The sequence below is a fragment of the Balaenoptera acutorostrata genome, chromosome 8, assembly GCF_949987535.1.
Source record: "Balaenoptera acutorostrata chromosome 8, mBalAcu1.1, whole genome shotgun sequence".
NCBI classification, from domain to species: domain Eukaryota; kingdom Metazoa; phylum Chordata; class Mammalia; order Artiodactyla; family Balaenopteridae; genus Balaenoptera; species Balaenoptera acutorostrata.
This window is the reverse complement of record NC_080071.1, coordinates 51600548-51621227: the sequence shown is the minus strand read 5'-3', so window position 1 is coordinate 51621227 and position 20680 is coordinate 51600548. Positions and strand designations below refer to the sequence as shown.

The following is a 20680-nucleotide window of genomic DNA, read 5'->3' as shown; positions in this document are numbered from 1 at the left end:
TCTGAAGGACATTGCTTCTGTGATTATCCCCTTTCTCTTTTGCATAAATTTGTTCTTTTATGCACCATCATTTCTCTCAGCATGACAATGATGCTTCGACTCCATCCTTCCATAAAAAACCCCTTTCTTGACCATACATCATTTTCCAACTAATGCCTCATTCTTTGTTTTCCTCATCACAAATCTGTGCAAAAGTATCAAGTACATTTACTGTTTCCACTTACTAACTCTTAGTCTTTTCTCAATATCCTCTAATTGGAATTTGGTACCCTCTATGCTTTACAGTAGCTCATTCAGCCCAAGTCAGTGTTCATCACTTACCAATAAAAAATACATTTCTCATCTTTTAGGCATTTAATATGGAAAAAATTTAATTATTTTTATGAATTTACATAAAATGATATAAATTAATTACACTGAGAATAATAAAAGTATTTTTGCATATAATTATCATATGATTGATACAATAAGAGTTTCATGAAGTCTTGGCATGGTAACTTTCTCAGATGAATTCTGCCATGCCTGATATCAAGCTGAATAAGATTTTTTGTCTTTTCTTCTTTCCTTCCTTCCATCCTTCTCTCATTTCTTCTTTCTTTACTTCATTGTCTTTCTTCTTTTTTCTAATCAACTGAGTATCTTCAGTTCTAACTCAGATAGGACTGAGTGAAATCAGTCAGACTTAAATGATAATAGAATTTTGCCTCAACATAGTAACATTGTATTAATCTCTTAAATTTTTTTAAGCTGTGCAGAAGATAAATTATATGTGATTTCTAAAGAATCTGTGTCAAACTCTAGCAAACTAGCTTAATTATGAAAAATTAAATTTTCTGTAATGATCTCTTCTTTTGAGTGTTTAATATAGAATTACATTTGCTCAGTCATGAGCTTGGTTGTTTTAAACCATTTTGTGTAATTTGTGTAAGTGTAATTTCAGCCTTCCTTTAGTTTTGGCATTTAAACCACTTAAAAATTATCAGTGGGTTTGTACTTCTTTTAATTAAAAAGAAGCAAAGATAATGAATTTCTTTCCCAAAATCTGAACACATCTTACTGCATATGGCACTGATACACATATAAAATTAATCTGTGTTAGTTTTGTAAATAGCAGATCAAAATGCTACTTCTTTTTGTTTTAGCATTTCAATAATATGATGTAAGAGTGTATTTGTTATTCAACTTACATGTGGGAGAGGCATGTGAGAGGTAAAACTGGCATACAAAAGGCAAAATAGACAAGTTGTACAAATTAAAAAATGGAATGGAGGGTTTTGATTTAAAATTTTCTTTCTATTCTTTAAGTGGAATTTTTCCTTCATCAGAGGATAAACTGAAAAGTTCAGCTTTTTGGTGATAATGAGACAGTAATGTATGTAAGTTATTCAGAAAGAAAAATTGCTGTTTATAATTTTATAATTAAAGTAATTTTAGTTACAACAGATATATTGAACGGTATCACTGACAAATCCTTTATCTATATAAATAAAGTGGAAAAAATTACATGCCTACCAAGGCATGATTACTTTGTCATCTTACCTATTTAAAAAACAAAAACAAAAAACACTGACTACTGGATTGATATTGACCCTAAAATACAAAAAAGAAAAAATGCATTCTAAATTTTGAAAACTTCAGATTAAGGTCTATATAAAATTTGTGTAAATTTATTTTTCAACTTTGCAATAATTTAAATGAGTGTAGAACCAGTCTCTATGAATCATATTTAATGGGAATGTAAATTGATACAGCCACTATGGAGAACAGTATGGAGGTTCTTTAAAAAACTAAACCCAAGAGGGTTCCCTTTTCTCCACACCCTCTCCAGCATTTATTGTTTGTAGATTTTTTGATGATGGCCATTCTGGCCGGTGTGAGGTGATACCTCGTTGTAGTTTTGATTTGCATATCTCTAATGATTAGTGATATTGAGCATCCTTGCATGTGTTTGTTGGCAATCTGTATATCTTCTTTGGAGAAATGTCTATTTAGGTCTTCTGCCCATTTTTAGATAGGGTTGTTTGTTTTTTTTTGATATTGAGCTGCATAACCTGCTTGTATATTTTGGAGATTAATCCTTTGTCAGTTGCTTTGTTTGCAAATATTTTCTCCCATTCTCAGGGTTGTCTTTTCATCTTGTTTCGTCTTGTTTATGGTTTCCTTTGCTGTGCAAAAGCTTTTAAGTTTCATTAGGCCCCATTTTTTAATTTTTGTTTTTATTTCCATTTCTCTAGGAGGTGGGTCAAAAAGGATCTTGCTGTGATTTATGTCATAGAGTGTTCTGCCTATGTTTTCCTCTAAGAGTTTGATAGTGTCTGGCCTTACATTTAGGTCTTTAATCCATTTTGAGTTTATTTTTGTGGATGGTGTTAGGGAGTGTTCTAATTTCATTCTTTTACATGTAGCTGTCCAGTTTTCCCAGCACCACTTATTGAAGAGGCTGTCTTTTCTCCATTGTATATTCTTGCCTCCTTTATCAAAGATAAGGTGACCATATGTGCATGGGTTTATCTCTGGGCTTTCTCTCCTGTTCCATTGATCTATATGTCTGTTGTTCTGCCAGTACCCTACTGTCTTGATTACTGTAGCTTTGTAGTATAGTCTGAAGTCAGTGAGCCTGATTCCTCCAGCTCCATTTTTCTTTCTCAAGATTGCTTTGGCTATTCGGGGTCTTTTGTGTTTCCATACAAATTGTGAAATTTTTTGTTCTACTTCTGTGAAAAATGCCACTGGAAGTTTGATAGTGATTGCACTGAATCTGTAGATTGCCTTGGGTAGTAGAGTCATTTTCACAATGTTGATTCTTCCAATGCAAGTACATGGTATATCTCTCCATCTGCTTGTATCATCTTTAATTTCTTTCATCAGTTTCTTACAGTTTTCTGCATACAGGTCTTTTGTCTCCTTAGGTAGGTTTATTCCTAGGTATTCTATTCTTTTTGTTGCAATGGTAAATGGGAGTGTTTCCTTAATTTCTCTTTCAGATTTTTCATCATTACTGTATAGGAATGCAAGAAATTTCTGTGCATTAATTTTGTATCCTGCTACTTTACCAAATTCATTGATTAGCTCTAGTAGTTTTCTGGTAGCATTTTTACGATTCTCTATGTATAGTATCATGTCATCTGCAAACAGTGACAGTTTTAGTTCTTTTCTGATTTGGATTCCTTTTATTTCTTTTTCTTCTCTGATTGCTGTGGCTAAAACTTTCAAAACTATGTTGAATAATAGTGGTGAGAGTGGGCAACCTTATCTTGTTCCTGATCTTAGTGGAAATGGTTTCAGTTTTTCACCATTGAGAATGATGTTGGCTGTGGGTTTGTCACATATGGCCTTTATTATGTTGAGGTAAGTTCCCTCTATGCCTACTTTCTGGAGAGTTTTTATCATAAACGGGTGTTGGATTTTGTCAAAAGCTTTTTCTGCATTTGTTGAGATGATCATATGGTTTTTCTCCTTCAGTTTGTTAAGATGGTGTATCACATTGATTGATTTGCATGTATTGAAGAATCCTTGCATTCCTGGGATAAAACCCACTTGATCATGGTGTATGATCCTTTTAATGTGCTGCTAGATTGTGTTTGCTAGTATTTTGTTGAGGATTTTTGCATCTATGTTCATCAGTGATATTGGCCTGTAGTTTTCTTTTTTTGTGACATCTTTGTCTGGTTTTGGTATCATGGTGATGGTGGCCTCGTAGAATGAATTTGGGAGTGTTCCTCCCTCTGCTATATTTTGGAAGAGTTTGAGAAGGATAGGTGTTAGCTCTTCTCTAAATGTTTGATAGAATTTGCCTATGAAGCCATCTGGTCCTGGGCTTATATTTATGCATATTTATACCTTGTTTTTTGTGGGGGTTTTTTGTTTTTTTTTTTAATTGAAGTATAGATGATTTACAATGTTTCAGGTGTACAGCAAAGTGATTCCGTTATATATATATTGTTTTTCAGATTCTTTTCGAGTATAGGTTATTACAAGACATTGAATATAATTTCCTGTGCTATATAATAGGTCCTTGTTGTTTATCTATTTTTTATATAGTAATGTGTATCTCTTAGTTCCAAATTTCTAGTTTATCCCTCCCCACTTCCCCCTTTAATAACCATTAGTTTGTTTTCTATGTCTGTGAATCTATTTCTATTTTTTCCACACCCTCTCCAGCATTTGTTATTTGTAGACTTTTTGATGATGACCATTCTGACCTGTGTGCGGTGAAACCTCATTGTAGTTTTTATTGGCATTTCTCTAATAATCAGCGATGTTGAGTATCTTTACATGTGCCTGTTGGCCATCACTATGTCTTCTTTGGAGAAATGTCTATGTAGGTCTTCTGCCCATTTTTTGATTGGGTTGTGTGTGTTTTTGATATTGAACTGTGTAAGTTGTTGTATATTTTGGAAATTAACCCCTTGTCAGTTGCATTGTTTCCAAATATTTTCTCTCATTCTGTAGGTTGCTTTTTTGTTTTGTTTATCGCTTCCTTTGCTGCATATACTATGCTTAATGTGTATACTATGCCTAATTTAAATGGGACAACTTATATATCTGTCAAAGTGATGTGCTAGAGCTACATGGAGAATAAAATGGGAACCGTGAATATACTGGGAAAGGTAGTGCTATGTTGGGAAAAAATGAAAATATAATAGAATAAACATGGCTTAACTATTTCAGAATATATGCTAATATAGAAAAGAAATAGTAAGAAGTTCAAAGGGAGATCTGGAGACAATTAAAAGCATATCTAGGGTTGTATAGTAATGCTACCAAAATCTGAGGTGTGGAAAATGATGTGAAAATATTTCCTTAGAATTTATTAATCTCATTAATTTATGTCTTATTAGCCATCTTTCACTAGGTAAAGTTATAGTTACAAAGACCTCAAAACCTTGAAGGCTTACAGCATCAGTAAGTGACATAATTCTTGCTCCCATGGCTGTGGTCAACTATGACCCTGCTCTATATATCTTCTCATTCTGGGATTGGTTGAAGAAACAGCTCCTAATTTGGATGTGTCTTTTTTTATGCAAAGGGAACAAGCAAGAAAGTAGAAATCCACATGTTGGCTTTTATATATCTTCTCACTTCCACTGACATTTCAATGGCAAAAACAAGTCATAAGCCTATCAGTGATATCATGGAACTTCAGGTCATATGGCTATGGAGATGAATGTATAATCCTTTTATTGGGAAAATAATTCAATCTACTGTAAGTGTCATATGCCAATAGTGTCTTCCATGGAGAATGTGAGACTATACATAAGTCTTGAAAGGTTAGTGCAAATACAGGTCAGCAGCCAAATAATCATTTAATGATGACAGGAAGGAGTCTCCATTAGCACTGACATCTCTGGCTTTTTTCCTTTGAAATTAGAGTAGGATGGATGTTTAAAGTAAAACTAATTTTCAAAAGGAACATGAGTTTTATAGAACAGGTAGAAGTATGATATATGACAATAAGAATGCAAAGGGTGGACTATGGTAATTAAAAATATAGTATTTTAATAAAGTTTTTAAATTGTTCATGAAGTAATAGATTAGGATAATTTGAAGTTGTATATTGTAATCCTTAAAGCAGCCATCAAAATAATAACCGAAAAATATAACAAGATAATTATTAGAAGAGATAAGACAAAATAAATACCATAGAATATTTGATTTTCCTTAAAAAAAAAAGGCAGAAAAGGAAACAGAGGAAAACAAAAAGATTAGCTAAATATGAATCAAACACCAAGTTGGTAGACTTAAAAACAAACATATCAATAATTACATTAAAGTAAATGGACTAAATACCCTGATTAAATGTAGACATATTCAGACTAGATAAAAAAGCAAAAATCCAACTATACATTGTTTACAAGGAACACTCTTTAAACATAACTTAATGAACAGGTTGAAAGTAAAAAGATAGAATCAATAAGCAAAAGAAAGGTGGTGTGGTTATCTGAATATCAGAACAAAGTAGACTTCAAGATGAATCGTGTGACCAGAGAGTAAAGGGGTGCATTTCATAACGCTAAAGGGTCACTTATTAAAGAAGACATAAGACTACTAAATGTTTATAAACCCAGTATCAGAGCTCCCAAATACAAGATGAAACAAAAGAACAAAACAAAAGAGAACTAGAAACAGTTTTACTGCCACCAGTAGAGATTTTAGCACACCTTTCTCAGTAATAGAACAATTAAACAAAAAATCAATACAGTTATGGGTGATTTGGACCATCAACTTAAGCTATTAATATTTACAGAAAATCACTCCCCACAAGAGGTTACAACTTCTAAGATGCACATGGAATAGTCAAGAAGATAGATCATATTCTGGCCCATAAAACACAAGTTTTAATAAATTTCAAAGGACTTAAATTAAACAGAATATTTTCTTTAACCATGATGGATAGATCACCATGGATGGATTTTTTTATAACATCTTGAACACGAGACATAGAGCTGTCAAACTCCAGAGAGATTTGTTTCAAAGCCTGGACAATCAGGCTGAGCTCTTTTCAATACTTAAGACTTTTCAGGACTTCAAAACAATTTACTCTTGCAGCTCACACAATCTACTTTTTATTTCAACTCTCATCCAGGTTGATCATTTGATTGAATTTTGCATTGGGGGGGTGGTGGAGTAAAAAGATATAAAAGTCTTCCTACCTAACTCTACAAGTCCTTTGAATTTAATGGAACCTTATGCTATATGTTTATTACTTTCCTTTTAATGTTAAGACCTTGGCTTAACAAGAGTGGCTCTTGGAAGCCTGCATTTCTCTGTGTCCTTAAGACCACACAACTCTTTTGTATATTTAAAATGATTCCCAATGAATTTTGGATATTTAAATTAAAGATAAATAAAAATAATGTACCTTTAAAAACCCTCAAATATTTGGAGGTTAAAAAAATACACTACTAAATAATCCTTGGGTCAAAAAAGAAATCTTGAAGGACATTACAATATATATTTTCACAAAAATACATGAAAACACAACATATTAATATTTGTGGGGTGCAGCTAAAGCAGTCTTTAGGAGAAAATGTACATATTTAAATACCTATATTAGAAAATAAGAAAGGTATAAAATCAAGCACTTCTTCCATTTTAAGAAATTAGAAAATAAACTCTAAGTATATAGCATAAAGGAAATAATAAGAGTAGGAAGCAATAAAATAGAAAATTTAAGTAGCCTTGTATAAAGAAATGAAATAATAATACCAATCCTCCACAAACTCTTTCATAAAATAGAGAAAGTAGGAACACTTCCCAACTCATATCATGAGGCCATTTTAACCATAATAATAAAACAAAATAAGAACAATACAAGAAAAGAAAATTATAGCCAGCATATCTTGTGAACCATAGACACGAAAATACTTACCAAAATACTAGCAAAAGAAATCCAGCTATATATAAAAAGGGTTATATACCATGATCAAGTTTGACTTATCCCCAAAATGTGAGGTTGGCTTAACATATGGAAATCAATCAACATATTTCACCACACTGACAGGTCAAGAGAGAGAAATCATGTCCACGTGGTAAAAACAAAGAACCCCAACCTCTACTTCACGTTATGCACAAAATCCAATATTAGACAGACCATAAACTTAAATATAAAGTAAAATTTTAAAATTAATAAAAATGGGGAATAGAATAAAGCATAGAAGAATATCTGCATGAGCTTCGAGTAGAAGACTTCTTAGAAATGACACAGAAAGGACAAATCATAAAAGAAAAAAATTGATTTCATCAAAATAAAAATTTCTGCACATCCACAAAAAAAACAAAACACGTTCAAGAAAATAGACTGAGAAAATATATCCCAATACATGTATCTGACAAAAATTTGTACCCAAAATATATTAAAAATTTCTGTAACTCAAGAATTTTTTTAAAAAATGAATCAAACACCAAGTTGGGAGACTTAAAACCAAACATACCAATAATTACATTAAAGTAAATGGACTAAATACCCTGATTAAATGCAGACAGATTCAGACTAGATAAAAACGTGACATTACACTATATATTGTTTACAAGAAACACACTTTAGACATAAGTTAAGAAACAGGTTGAAAGAAAAAAAGACAGAAACAATAAGCAAAAGAAAGCTGGTGTGGCTATCTGAATATCATAATCCCACTGTGAGGTATTTGTTGAAGAGAAATAACTTGTGTGCACAAAAAGTCTTTTACAAGAATATTTACAACAGCTTTATTCATAAATATTCAGTTATTGCTTCCAGCCAGTAACTGGAAACAACAAGATGTACTTCAACAAGAAAATGGAAAAATAAGCTGTGGTATATTCACTCAATAGATTACCAAGCAATAAAAAGAAATAAACTACTGATACAGGCAACTACCTGAATTCATCTTAAAAACTATGATGCCAAGTGGAAGAAGTTGAATACAATAATTACATATTGTATGATTCCATTGATGTAATATTCTAAAATAGTCCATCTGTGGTGACAGATCGGATTACTGACCAGCCTATATGTAGAGACATAGTAGTGGTAGGGAAACGGCTGAGAAGGGCAGAAGCAAACTTTCTGGAATCATGGAGTTGTCCTTTGTCTTGGCATGCATTCCTCAAAATTGACTGAAAGATATGAGCATTTCACTGAATGTAAATTTTAGTGAAATTTTGAACCAAATAAATGACATTGAATAACTGTGTGTTTGAACATTATATTTCATCATGTTTTCAGAAATAGTATAACATAGGTTAGGAATATTATAAGAGGCCGAGGAGGCATTATAGTGAGTTAGGAAGAGAACTGGGCCCAGCGGGGGGGCACACCCACTGATTTGGGCCAGAACAAGGTCATGATAAGGGAATTTTGGTAACAATTTTCTGTATGAAACCACGAGGGCAGGGAGAGTTTGAGAGAGAGGTAATTTGATCATCTCTTATAATGCTCCAATCCAGAATCTTCTTAAAGGAATTAATTAAATCAGTTTTAACTGTAGGGTAGCATATTAGGTATAATATGCTTTCAGGAGCTCTGCCTCACTTGCTCCTCAGATTTCCCTCAGTCACACGCTGAAACCTGTTTTTATAGAATAAAGGGAAATAATTCTTTTTTTACTTTACAACTCAAAATAAAAGGCTTAAAATGCAAGTGCATGGTTAAAATAATACTTTAGGATAAATGAATTTCATTCCTGCATAATCAGCGGATGAAAGCAAATAATTAAGCACCGATCCTTCCTGTTTCTGATACTGTAAAAAGAACAGGAAAAAGGAACACTCCTGGTTCAACACATACTTTCTGAGCATCTAGCATGTGCTAAATCAATAGTGTTCAAGCTTTTGTGACTGTGACCTTTAGTAAGAAATGAAATTTACATTGCAACGCTGGATGGATGTACACATGTATAACTAAAACAGTGTTATAAAACCTATACTTGCTAAGTAAGATACACTCTGTGTTTTCTATTCCAGTATATTCTGCTTCATGTACACAAAAATGTTTACAAAAATGCTGATAGTGACCCACTGACTCCATTTCATTACCCACTAATAAATTGTGAGTTGTGATTGGAAAAATGCAGTGCTAAATAACCTTGCTACTCAAAATGTGGTCTGTGTACCAGCATCATCAGTTACACCTCACACTTACTGAATCAGAATCTTCATTTTAACAAAACCTCCAGGTGCTTCCTGTGCACTGTGACAGAAGTCCTGTGCTAGACATTCACTGCATGAGGAAGATGTTTGGGCCAGAGGAAGTCTTTTCAGTATTGTTTAGGGCAGAGATTCTTAGGGATGTGTTTTTTAAAGTATACATATCCAAGCCTCGAGCCTACAAATTCAGTACCTCTTGGGATATCTCAGGGCATTTATCTAAAAAACAATACATAAATGAACAAAACAAATCTACCAGAGCTTCTGAGCCCACCCCTATTTAAGAATCTTGGTCTATAGTGTTAAATGAAGCAGTGTAACTGATTTGTTTGTTTATTACAAAGGTGCAAATCTGTGCTTCAGGAAATATGGAAAGATTTTACTTTATTTTTCACTGTGATTGCTTCACATTTTATTCCCAGAATGTTTATTGATAGAGGTTTTGCTACTGCTACTTCTGGGTTTACTTCTCCGTGTGGAAGAATTTCCAAACATCTCGAGTCTACCAATAACTGCCCTTTTATAGAAATGTAATGTGACTTCCAGTAGAATTATTATTATTAGTTTTGCTGAGGTAGCACGATTCATCCCCTGGATTACTTCCAGTAGATCCCTAACCAAGGATCCCTGCTGCGAAAGAAGATAGGGCTGCCCATAAGTGGCTGTAAATGTTCATTAAGGACCTTCCCGTTGTGTTAGTATGTTTCCTGAGTGATGGGAAGTTTTAGTCTAGAAGCTGCTAATCTTGCTAACACTAAAAGGCTCTCTCTCCCATTAACAGCTTCTGTGTTGCATTAATAGTAAGAAAGTGATAAAGAGATGGACCTCAGCTGCTCAGTACCCCCTGAGGTGAGGTCCCCAGCTTCCTTCTTATCCCATAGTCCACTCTAATGGTCTCGCCTGTATTAAAATAATAGAGTGGATAATAAGTGCTGTCTATTTTAGCAGAGTCTAAAATTCCTTCTTCTTTCTGGGGAGGAACACCATTTTTTTAGACTTCCAATTTTAAAACTATACCATCAATACTTTTGCAATTGAAGTTGATCTGTTTAATTCATAACTTTTTAAAAGTGCAGTGCAAATCAAGTACAGGGGAAAAAGTGTTGCTTTGGAAAAAATAAATCTCTGTCTTTCCTGGAAAAACTATAAAATAGAGAACTCTCTTAGAGATGTCTTCTTGTTCTTTTTTTTATTTTCTGGTAAATCAAATCACTCATTTGCACAGCAGTAAATTGGAAAATCAAGGAATAAAGACCTTTGCTTTTGTAAGTATTAATAACTCATGTTAATAGACAAAGAACAAATTATGAAAAATATCATATTAAAATAAAACAAGTAAGGTTAAATTTCTTAGGTTTAGGGTGCATGTTAATCAATGATGTTTTGTTAAAAACGTTATCTTATTAGGCTTCATAATGCTAGGAGCCAATGCCATACTTAATTGCCTCTGTTCTTTTTCTACTGAAAATGCATAACCTTTTGCAGAAGTGCACTTTTTAAGGATCTCTTGATTTAAACACATGCTTTTAGTATATAAGATGTCCATGGAATAAGATTATCTATGCAGTACTTAGGTTGTTGCAATTTTTCATCTATAAGTGAAACTATTTTTGCTTCCAACTACATATTTTTTTAATTGGGTAAACAGTAATCCATCATCTCAAAAGTGTTGCTCAGATTTTTATTTCTTGAACTCAAATACTAAAATTTTTTTCTCGATTTACACAATTCTTTCCTGATTTGAAAGCTTAATTTTATAATTAGGTTGTATATAGTATATTTTTACACTTGTAATTTATGTGTATAAAAAGGACCAATATCAATAATCATCAGGGACAGTATATATTTTTTAAATGAAATATATGTTCATAGCCCTCATAGAAGAAATCACTATGATGAGCTCTGAGCAACATTTATGTAAGATTCAAGAAATTACTGTAAAAACCAATTAAAAGATGTTTTCTAAAAACATAATTAATATATTTTTCCTTATAAGTACTTAGCATCTTGAGGGGGGTAAAAGATGTATCTAAAAAGTCAAGGCTGCCCATCTAAATTTTTTAAATTATGTATTAAAGCCTTTGAATGAAAAAAAATTTATAATTTAAGAATGAGAAAATGTCAAGTATTTTTTTTATAGACACTAGGTTTTTCCTCTAGGCAAGTAACAATCTAAATCCCTTTTAATTAACTCTTTCATATGGTCTATTAGCCAAACAATTTTGATAAATCCAGTACACTCTCGTTTGTTTTATTTTTCTTGTTAAAAGAATTATTCACCACATACCAATGGCTAGCATATTATTGTTAGTTTTCTTCAAATTTAGGGAAGAAGGGAGCCGAATATGACAATCTCAATGGAGCTCCAATAGCAAAAAAGTCCATTGGAAAAGTAGCAGGTTTCATATAGAATAGTCTTGAAGTTGTTGGTATTGTGCACACTTATCTGAATTCTTTTTGTTCACTTTCTTCTGTCCTATAGTCCATGAAGGCTCAGGAGAAACCAGTCAAAAGGAGACATCCACCTGTGATATTTGCCAGTTTGGTGCAGAATGTGATGAAGATGCCGAGGATGTCTGGTAATGTGCTATTTTATTCTTTTAAAGAAAATAATGACAGTAATTAATTTCTTTTTACTTTATCAATTATTTCCTAAAAGAAGACATTTTCAGCAGTTTTTTTTTTTTTAATCCAGTTCTCATGGGGGTAAAAAAATGAGGGCTACAATGACAGCAAGGACTTTCTGAAGCTGAACTAAAAGTTGGGTCAGCCAAGCAGCTGCCCAGGGCATTACTTGATAAGGTACAATAAGATATCACTGAGACCCCCAAATACTGTCAATGTTAAGAGATGGAGAGAAAAATCATACTTACCGGAACATCTGTCAAAAAGTATGGTCAAGAAACAATGGATAGTTGCTAATCTGCCTCTAAAATGGTGGATCTGGGTAACTGCACAGATTTTACTTAAACGGTATGCATATGCACTCCCATAGCTGAATTAGGGAGATGGTAGGGCAAGGAATAATCTTTGAGCCACCCTGTAGGATCAACTTCTCCCTTCACCCAAGCAATACTCAGCTTCTCCTGTAAAGATATGCTGAACAGATTATGAATAATAGTCATTATTTTGAATGGGTCCCAAAATGTTAGCCTTCTAGGGCAGCCACGTGTATTGGTCCTACCCTGATCTCATACCTAAAGTGAGAAACCCAAAGGTCTTTGTATGGCATGACAGTGGAAAGAGGCAGACTCTCTTTCTTTCTGTCTCTCTTTCTCTCTTTTACACACATACCTTTCAGAAAAACAACCAGGTGTCCTTTCATTTTTTTTTTCAATATGCAGACTGTGTTTGCCTAGAGCAGTTAACAATCATTTTGATCGAAGTAGGTAAGGGAGTAAATCTTAAATGTTCTCACCACACACACAAAATATTGGTAATTATGTGAGGTGATGGAGGTGTTAGCTAACACTATGGTGGTGATCACACTGCAATATACAAGTGTATCAAACACGTTGTACACCTTAAACTTATACAATGTTATATGCCAATTATATCTCAGTAAAGTTGAGGGAAAAAGACAATCATTTTCATCAGACTTTTGTGGGTAGAGGGGGCAATTCATCTAAGAAACAGAAAGAAAAAATTAAGGCAAGATAATTTTGGCAAGAATGAAACAGTCTGCACTTAAAACATTTTAGAATATTTTTGGATGTAGATTAAATTGAGGATTCCAACTGAGCAAACTGAGCTTCTTAGGGTAAATTAACTAGGTACTTACAAGTAAACACTGCTATTGACTAGCCACGTGAAATAGCCACCCATTAATAAAAGCAGACATCAGTAGGATTTCCATACCTGTTAAACATTTCTAGCCAATGGTCAGCTAGGAGTCAAGTCAGGGGGTGTATGCACTGGTTTGACCATCTTGAGGTAAACAGACATATGTTTTCTTAAGAACCTCCTGGACATCTTAATGGCTGATGAATTTTATGGTTCCCAAACCTGGCTGGGAATTTTTAAAACACATCGATTCTTTAGTTCCATGTCAAAATTAATGAATCAGGATTTCAGAGAAGTGGGGCTTAAAACTTTACTTGTCTAAAACTCCCCCAGATGGTTGTATAAATACTGCTCTAAGATAAATGACTGACTCAGAGAATCTTTCTCCTCCCTAAATGCTTTAAGGCTCTGTGTAGCCATAGTCATTATATATTAAGACACATTGATAAGAAATGTATCCTTAAAATATCTTGTTTTAATGTTTGCTGATGACTACATCTGTAGCTCAACTTTATTTTTAATGCTGTAAATTATCTTGCTGTCAGCTATTTTACTTTTTAAAAATTCACATGGGTCCCTAATTTTTTCTTAAGAATTTTCCATTCCCCATTCTTATCTCTTTTATGATCACCTTTAAGTGACATGGTTTCACTTTACAACTGCAAAGATTTAAGAAATGAGACCATAATAGCAGATAAAAATTACTGATTTCTTACTATGAGCTTAGTCTATTTGTATGCATTCTTTTTTTTTCTCAGTTATCTTCAAAATACACTAGAGTAGATTCCATTATGATCACTTTACAAAGAAGAAACTGAGTTTTAAAATGTTTAAGTGGCAGAGCCAAGATGAAGATATGAGGTGAAAGTAACTAGAGGATGTTAGCATAACAATTCAACCAAAGATGCAATTAAAGTATTTCTTTCCTGTCATGTCTGGAATAATGAGATGGCCAGATTGCAGGCAGCTTAGATCCAGTGACTGAAGTCCTGCAGGGTTAGAGCTGGTGACAAGAGAGAAGCCTGCAGCAGGCAATGGGAAAATGTCCAGGCAAGCAGTGTCACTCCTGGTATTCTAGCAAAAGTTTAATACAGGACAAGGAGATTTGGGCAAGGTAAGTGGCATCAGAAAGATTAAGCAGCCATGGGTACTGGAGTTAGGAAAAGAAATTCGGTTACAAAGGGAGCAAGGAGAAGGATAAGGCAGAACTTCAGTCATCAAGGAATTGGAAAGCTAATCAGGGGCAGATACTGGATAGATACCCACCTACCGGAACTGGTATATAAAGCCAAGCCTTGGCTACAAAAGGCTGGGACAAGCCCCTAGATCTCAGAAATAAATTACAAGGTCAGAATGAAGCCAGCAGCAAGGATGACTGGTTGCTGAATCAGTTAGCTTTTGGCTAGAACATCTTGTATGCCCCCAGCCTAGAGACAAGATTAGTTCCAAAATGCAGAATAAGGCTGAACCTCCAGATGGGGCTAAGTGGCCATAGCTGTGAAGATTAGAGGGATGCAGGGGGCAGGGAGCCAAGAAGATCATTATACTTCCCAGGCAAGAATGAAAAGTTGTTAGCGTTCAAATAAAATGTACTTAAAATGTCCAATGTAAGCAAGAAGGAATGGTGCTGAAATGATAAGCATATTGATTTTCATTTACATAAGTACCTTTGCATGTTAACATATTGTATTTAGTTATGGCCATGAAGGGCAGACTGGAAACAGCTGAAGGACACAAGAATAAAGCAATAAATGAAATTAAATAGGCGTGGGATGAAAGAGGCTATAAAGTAAGATAAGAAGCAATAGGGGAGGGATCTGACTCTAGTACTAGTCAACTGAATCAGGGGAGCTTGATGTGCTATTGATTCTGGATGAAACCATGGCCAGGTCCTGTCACGAACATAAAATATTGCATATGCTATGTGGAAACAAAGAGTATAAGTCAGTGTTTAGTTTTATTTTTCCCTTGACATTAACTAAACTACAATTTTATGCATACAAGTTCCTCAACCGTACATTATGAAATAATAACAAGATGTGAATAAATACTACTGAGAAACAATGTTATTATTGTAACTGCAATATTGAAACAAATGTAAAAGATTAATTCCTGATTTTTCTTTAACCCTAGCCTAAGAAATTCGTATTTTACATTTTACCACAAGGGGTTAATCTAGCTATTCAAAGATATTCAGGTATTTTCTAGATGAAGGTAAACCTTTGTTAGAATTAAAAAGCCAGTACACAATCAGCTGATCTTGTTTTCATAGTTAGATGAGTTTTTGAGTCAAGAAGCAAGGTACATTGGACACGGGGAAGAAAAAAAAATAAATGGGGGAAGGGTAAGGAGAGTAGAGGAAAAGGAGAAAAAATAATACAGGATGGCATTCATAAACGATGATACTAATAACGTAAAATTTTAATGCCTTTATTTTGAGAAAAACAGATGGTTTATAAGCTTATACAAGCTCCTCCCTTATGTTCTATGATTTCCTTTCAAGGTTTTTCTCTTGCCTTTTTCTTCTTCTTATGGAGAACATCAAGGCTGTAGAAATAAGAAAATGGTCAGATTTCCTCAATAGGAAAGAAAGATCATTGCTACAAAAGATTCTTCAGTTATAGATATTTACCTATGTGTAGGAAAGGATCATGCTTTCAAAAGAGAGTTAAAAGTCCACATGGTAAGTGGTCCACAACACAGATATATCCACTCTCATATCAAGGCATCTCTTTATTTAGGATGGACCTCAAAAATAATTGGAACACCAGTGCAAAGGGATATGCATGCCTGTTTATGGGGAAAGGGTTAAAAGGCAAAGAAAAGAAGGGCTTAAAAGATTGTTTCTCTTTATATCTAGACTGAAAAAAGGTCAAAACTAATATATTTATACATCAAAGAGACTCTCAGATACCTCCTGCCAAGTATAATTTATAAAGAAAAAGAAGGGCTTCCAAGTCAAACATAATAAATTTGACTCACAGCAAAGTAATAAAGCCCCATCTGATAGTACTGGGAATACTAACTTATGATTTCAACAAATATTTCTGATACTTGCTTGGTTTTAGAAACAGCTTTATATTCCCTTAATTATCTTACCTGATAAATTATTTCAGTAAGTCCAAAGTAGGTCAGTAGTAACTCTTTGCACTGGGAACTAGTCCTAAGAAGTAATTATCCTAGAACTTTCTGTTGGTCCTGTCAGTCAGAAGTAGTTCAGAGCCCTCGGGTTGATACTTGATTTAATATAAGAAAAGAGCAAGTTGATAGCTGGGTCTGATCATAGAAATGACTGGGTATGAAATTGGCTGCAGGCCTAACATTTCCAGGGTATCCAGATAGATCAAGGAAGGGAGCACAGGTGTAAGAGCAGATGCAGCTGGGTGACAAATTACATAAAGGGACAACTTAAATCATTATGCATATTTGCTTCATATGTATGCTTTATAGCACCTGTGCCCATTTTAACTTTGCTCTTGTATTATTCTCAACATGCCACTCAGGCCCCATTAGCGAAATCGTATTGGCTTAAATGCCATTAGTTCCTCAGTAGTCATTCATTTTGTCTTTGAAAGCATTAATAATGTTTTCCAGTTTTAGTGCATCACATCCTTGTGTTTGACTGCAATGGTAAGAAAGGAGAAAAGCAAAGTAGTTCAGTAAAAAGAGTTCAGAAGAGAAAATGAATGAGCATCTATTTTTTTCTTTATTTCATTGATGTTCCGTAACTGCAACAGGGTGTGAGATTTGGCATTACTTTTGTGAGCCTCTCTTACAAAGACAGTTTAGTTTGAAGTCTTTAACATCTTGCTCCTTTGATCTAAGAAGGCTCCTTGTCACTAGGAAGACTGTGTGTTGCTGGCATCATTCCCACCTTTAATGCGTTTTGGACTGTAGAGAATCATGAATATTTGAAGCGGGGCAATGGCCAAGGATGATCCTTGGCACTAGATTTCACCATACATATAAGCAAATTAGGCATTAGGTCCTGCTGACTTCAGTACTGGGTTATGAGTTTGATCGGGAAAAATTAGACACCTCTGAGTCTTAAGATTTAGAAATGATTTCTTTTTAAAACTACTACTGGTCGACAGTTGAACAAAAAAGATTGTGTTGCAATTGGAAAGTTTCCAACTGTTTTCTACTAAGTAAAAAGAATATCATTTGGGGTTGTATGTGGGATCTAAAGAAGAAGATGCTGATTAGTCACAAAATTTTACTGAACTACGAGTTCATTCAGTCTTCCCCTAGGGTGTTTTCTTTATACTGATTTCTTTTACTCTCTTGCCTTAGAACTGTAAAAGCGGTTACCATAATTAGGACTGGCTTCTAATGTGAGTTTACTCATGGAGAGAATAAAACACACACACACACACACACAAACAGAAAACAGGTCTGTCTAGTCCAGAAAATCTAAGGTTTTGGTGGGTTGTAGGTTTTATGAGAAAACCTTCTTAGTTCTAAGACTCCTGTAGTTAAGATGCTGCCTCCCTCAAATTGCCTTTCCCTCACCATGAAGACAATGTTGTCACCTCTGAAAACTGCCATAGTATTGTCTGTTTGTATAGATGGGGTCTGAAGACTAAAGACATCTCTCTTTCCTTTAATACTTCCATTTGCCCAGAAACTTTTTCCAGAGTAGAGGGCAATATACAGCTTCTGCTGTATATTTGGGGAAACATACCTCTTTCCACTCCCATAATTTCAAGAGAAAAATGCTGACATTTTTAGCAAATCTATGGCTTAATGTAAAAATTTGAGTTTGATTTTGTTATTTCCTTCTTTTATGTATTTATCCACCTATCTTAAACAAGAAAAAATAATTTGTACTTTTAAAAAATTTCACACAATTTAGAAGTGCAATTATAAATAGGACTAGTATTTGTAACATGGTCTGTACAATGGTCTGTGCCTACAAATGCCATGTCTGTGACCCAGACTTCCCTCTGCCAATAGCTGCCAGTAAATAGCCAAGTCTGCAAACTGAATCTAAACACTTTAAGTGTTACTTAGAAAGATGAATAAATAACGATGCCACTTCAAATGCACAGCAGGCCATTCCAAAAAAAACAAAAAACAAAAAAATATACAACTAACCCACCCTCCAAATTTGGGTTGAGCTTTGTGAAAAGTAAGATTTTTTAAATAAAACTGAAATTTGAAAATAAATCATGGTCTTTCAAACAAAGACATACCTCAGGTCTTCTATGTACTGTGCTACTTTACTTAGAAAGGAATTGGATTTTCATATAAGTTCTGAAGAGTCTTTTGAATTTTTCTCAGTAATTATGTATGCCTCAATTGTGCTAGTTATCGCCAATGATTAATGAAACTTAATTAGGATGTGATGGGTGCAAATGTGGATCTGGTGTAGAATATCGAAAAATACAGGAATAAAGTATTGAAAACTTTAATACATTTTATATGTTTTTGCAATTTTTATTTAGCTCAGACAGTAGAAATCAGGTAACTTCGATTTTATATAAAAATAATGAAATACTACATGAAGGCAGAACAAAGGAAACAAAACTCCGAAGCATAGATTGTATTTCTCCCACTAACTTAACTGTTTTCATTACTTGTTTCTCTTTTACCTGCTTGTGTAGACTATACCCTGCTACTCCTGCCTTACTTATGGTGCTCACTCACCAAACTCTCACCCACAATTTTGTGTTGAGTTTTCTAAGTCTCAGTTTCTAGTATATTCCGAGTCAGAGACTCCTGTGCCTTAAAATCAGGAAATACATGCTCCATATTCCAACATCACAACATAACATCCCAGTCTCAGAGATGAAAACATGAATCTCATTGTGATCATCAAAAGATGACAGAATTTTCACAAGCATGTGTTTCCTGTGCGGCAGGTACCATGGTAATGTTTACATTCATGGAGCCATTTAATCCTCCTGCTAATCTTATGAAGTTAGATACACTAATAATTTTCATTTTACATGGAAGGAGACACAGAGAGGTTAAGCAAACCACCCAAAGCCAAACAGCAAGTGGAAGAGCTAGGATCTGCACCCTGCCAGGCTGACTCCAGACACCATGCTCTTAACCACCACTCATTATCTTCTCATATGTTTAATAACATAAATTATGTGTCTGCATGTGTGTGTGTTTGTGTGTAGCATGCATTAGGTGTATACCATACACGTATAACAATGTTGGATATATTCAGTACAGAATTTCACACTTTTTTGTTGTTGAAATAGAAAATACAACCACTTTGTGATAAAGTCCACCACTAACAGGTTCACATCACCTACGATGTCCTTTGAAATATTTTTTTCCCATTAGATATATACACCTTATTTTTTGCAGACTGTGTGGGTTTTATGTGTTTTTTTGTAGAGGTATCGAATTATTATCTATGGAGAATATCCTTATGACTATGTGTGTGCCCAATTAGGTTGAGAAGGTTATTAACCATGAGGTTGCAGAGAAGAGACATATCTTCACCAAAACCTGGTTCTTTGAGCTGTTTCAACTTCAATTTGCTTGTTTTGAGTAAGGCAATAGCAACCCTGATTATGAACCAGGATGAACATTATTTATAACTAGTGATGATAGGCTTTAGATTTTTATCCAGAAAAGAGGCATATAACATGGAGAGTGGCCATTATAATACTCCCCCTTCCTTTAATGCTGGTGCCACTACTAGCAATATTTCAAAGGGCTACGCAAAAGGCAGAGGAGCATTGGGGAACCCAGAAGAGCAGGGGCACTGCTCAGTAAGCCATTTGTTTAGAAAGGTGGGACTTCATTCCTTAGTATCTTTGGGAATAGCTGATGGGCTACATGCTCCTTTCCAAGTGGTAAAGGAAGGTTTATTACAAATGCATATTCTTGCTGCAAGAATAGAAATTATGAGATATAAAGAGAGGGAAGAATCACCAAATTAAATGGCAAATAAATATGGCCCATATGCCAGTGGATTTTAATCCCTATCTTAGTACAATGCTCTGCTATATCTTTTTATTTAACACTTAAAAATATAATGCCAAGCCTCTTATTTCCCAATCTAATGTATGTTTTAATGGTTACATTAAAATGGAATTTGCTGTGGCTTTTTCTGATTATAAAAGTTGCACGTTTATCATAGAAATTTCAAAAGCCTAGAAATATTACAATGTCATCCCACCATTCCAAGATAATTACCGTAAAATTTGGAGGTGTGTTCTCCTCCTGTCTGTGTGTGTACATGCACATGTGTGTGTATGTATTTTTGATGAGTCTAATCGTATTTTATATATCAACAAAGTCTCTC

The 20680-nt window shown here is 34.2% G+C and overlaps 1 protein-coding gene across 1 annotated transcript in view; it reads left to right on the top strand.

The window, feature by feature from the left end:
* The window catches only part of TMEFF2 (transmembrane protein with EGF like and two follistatin like domains 2), a 249686-nt gene that overhangs the window by 119859 nt on the left and 109147 nt on the right, over positions 1-20680 (top strand). The window contains exon 5 of the mRNA XM_007171450.3: positions 12110-12206. Coding sequence (XP_007171512.2) covers positions 12110-12206 — 97 coding nt within the window. The remainder of the gene's footprint in view (positions 1-12109; positions 12207-20680) is intronic.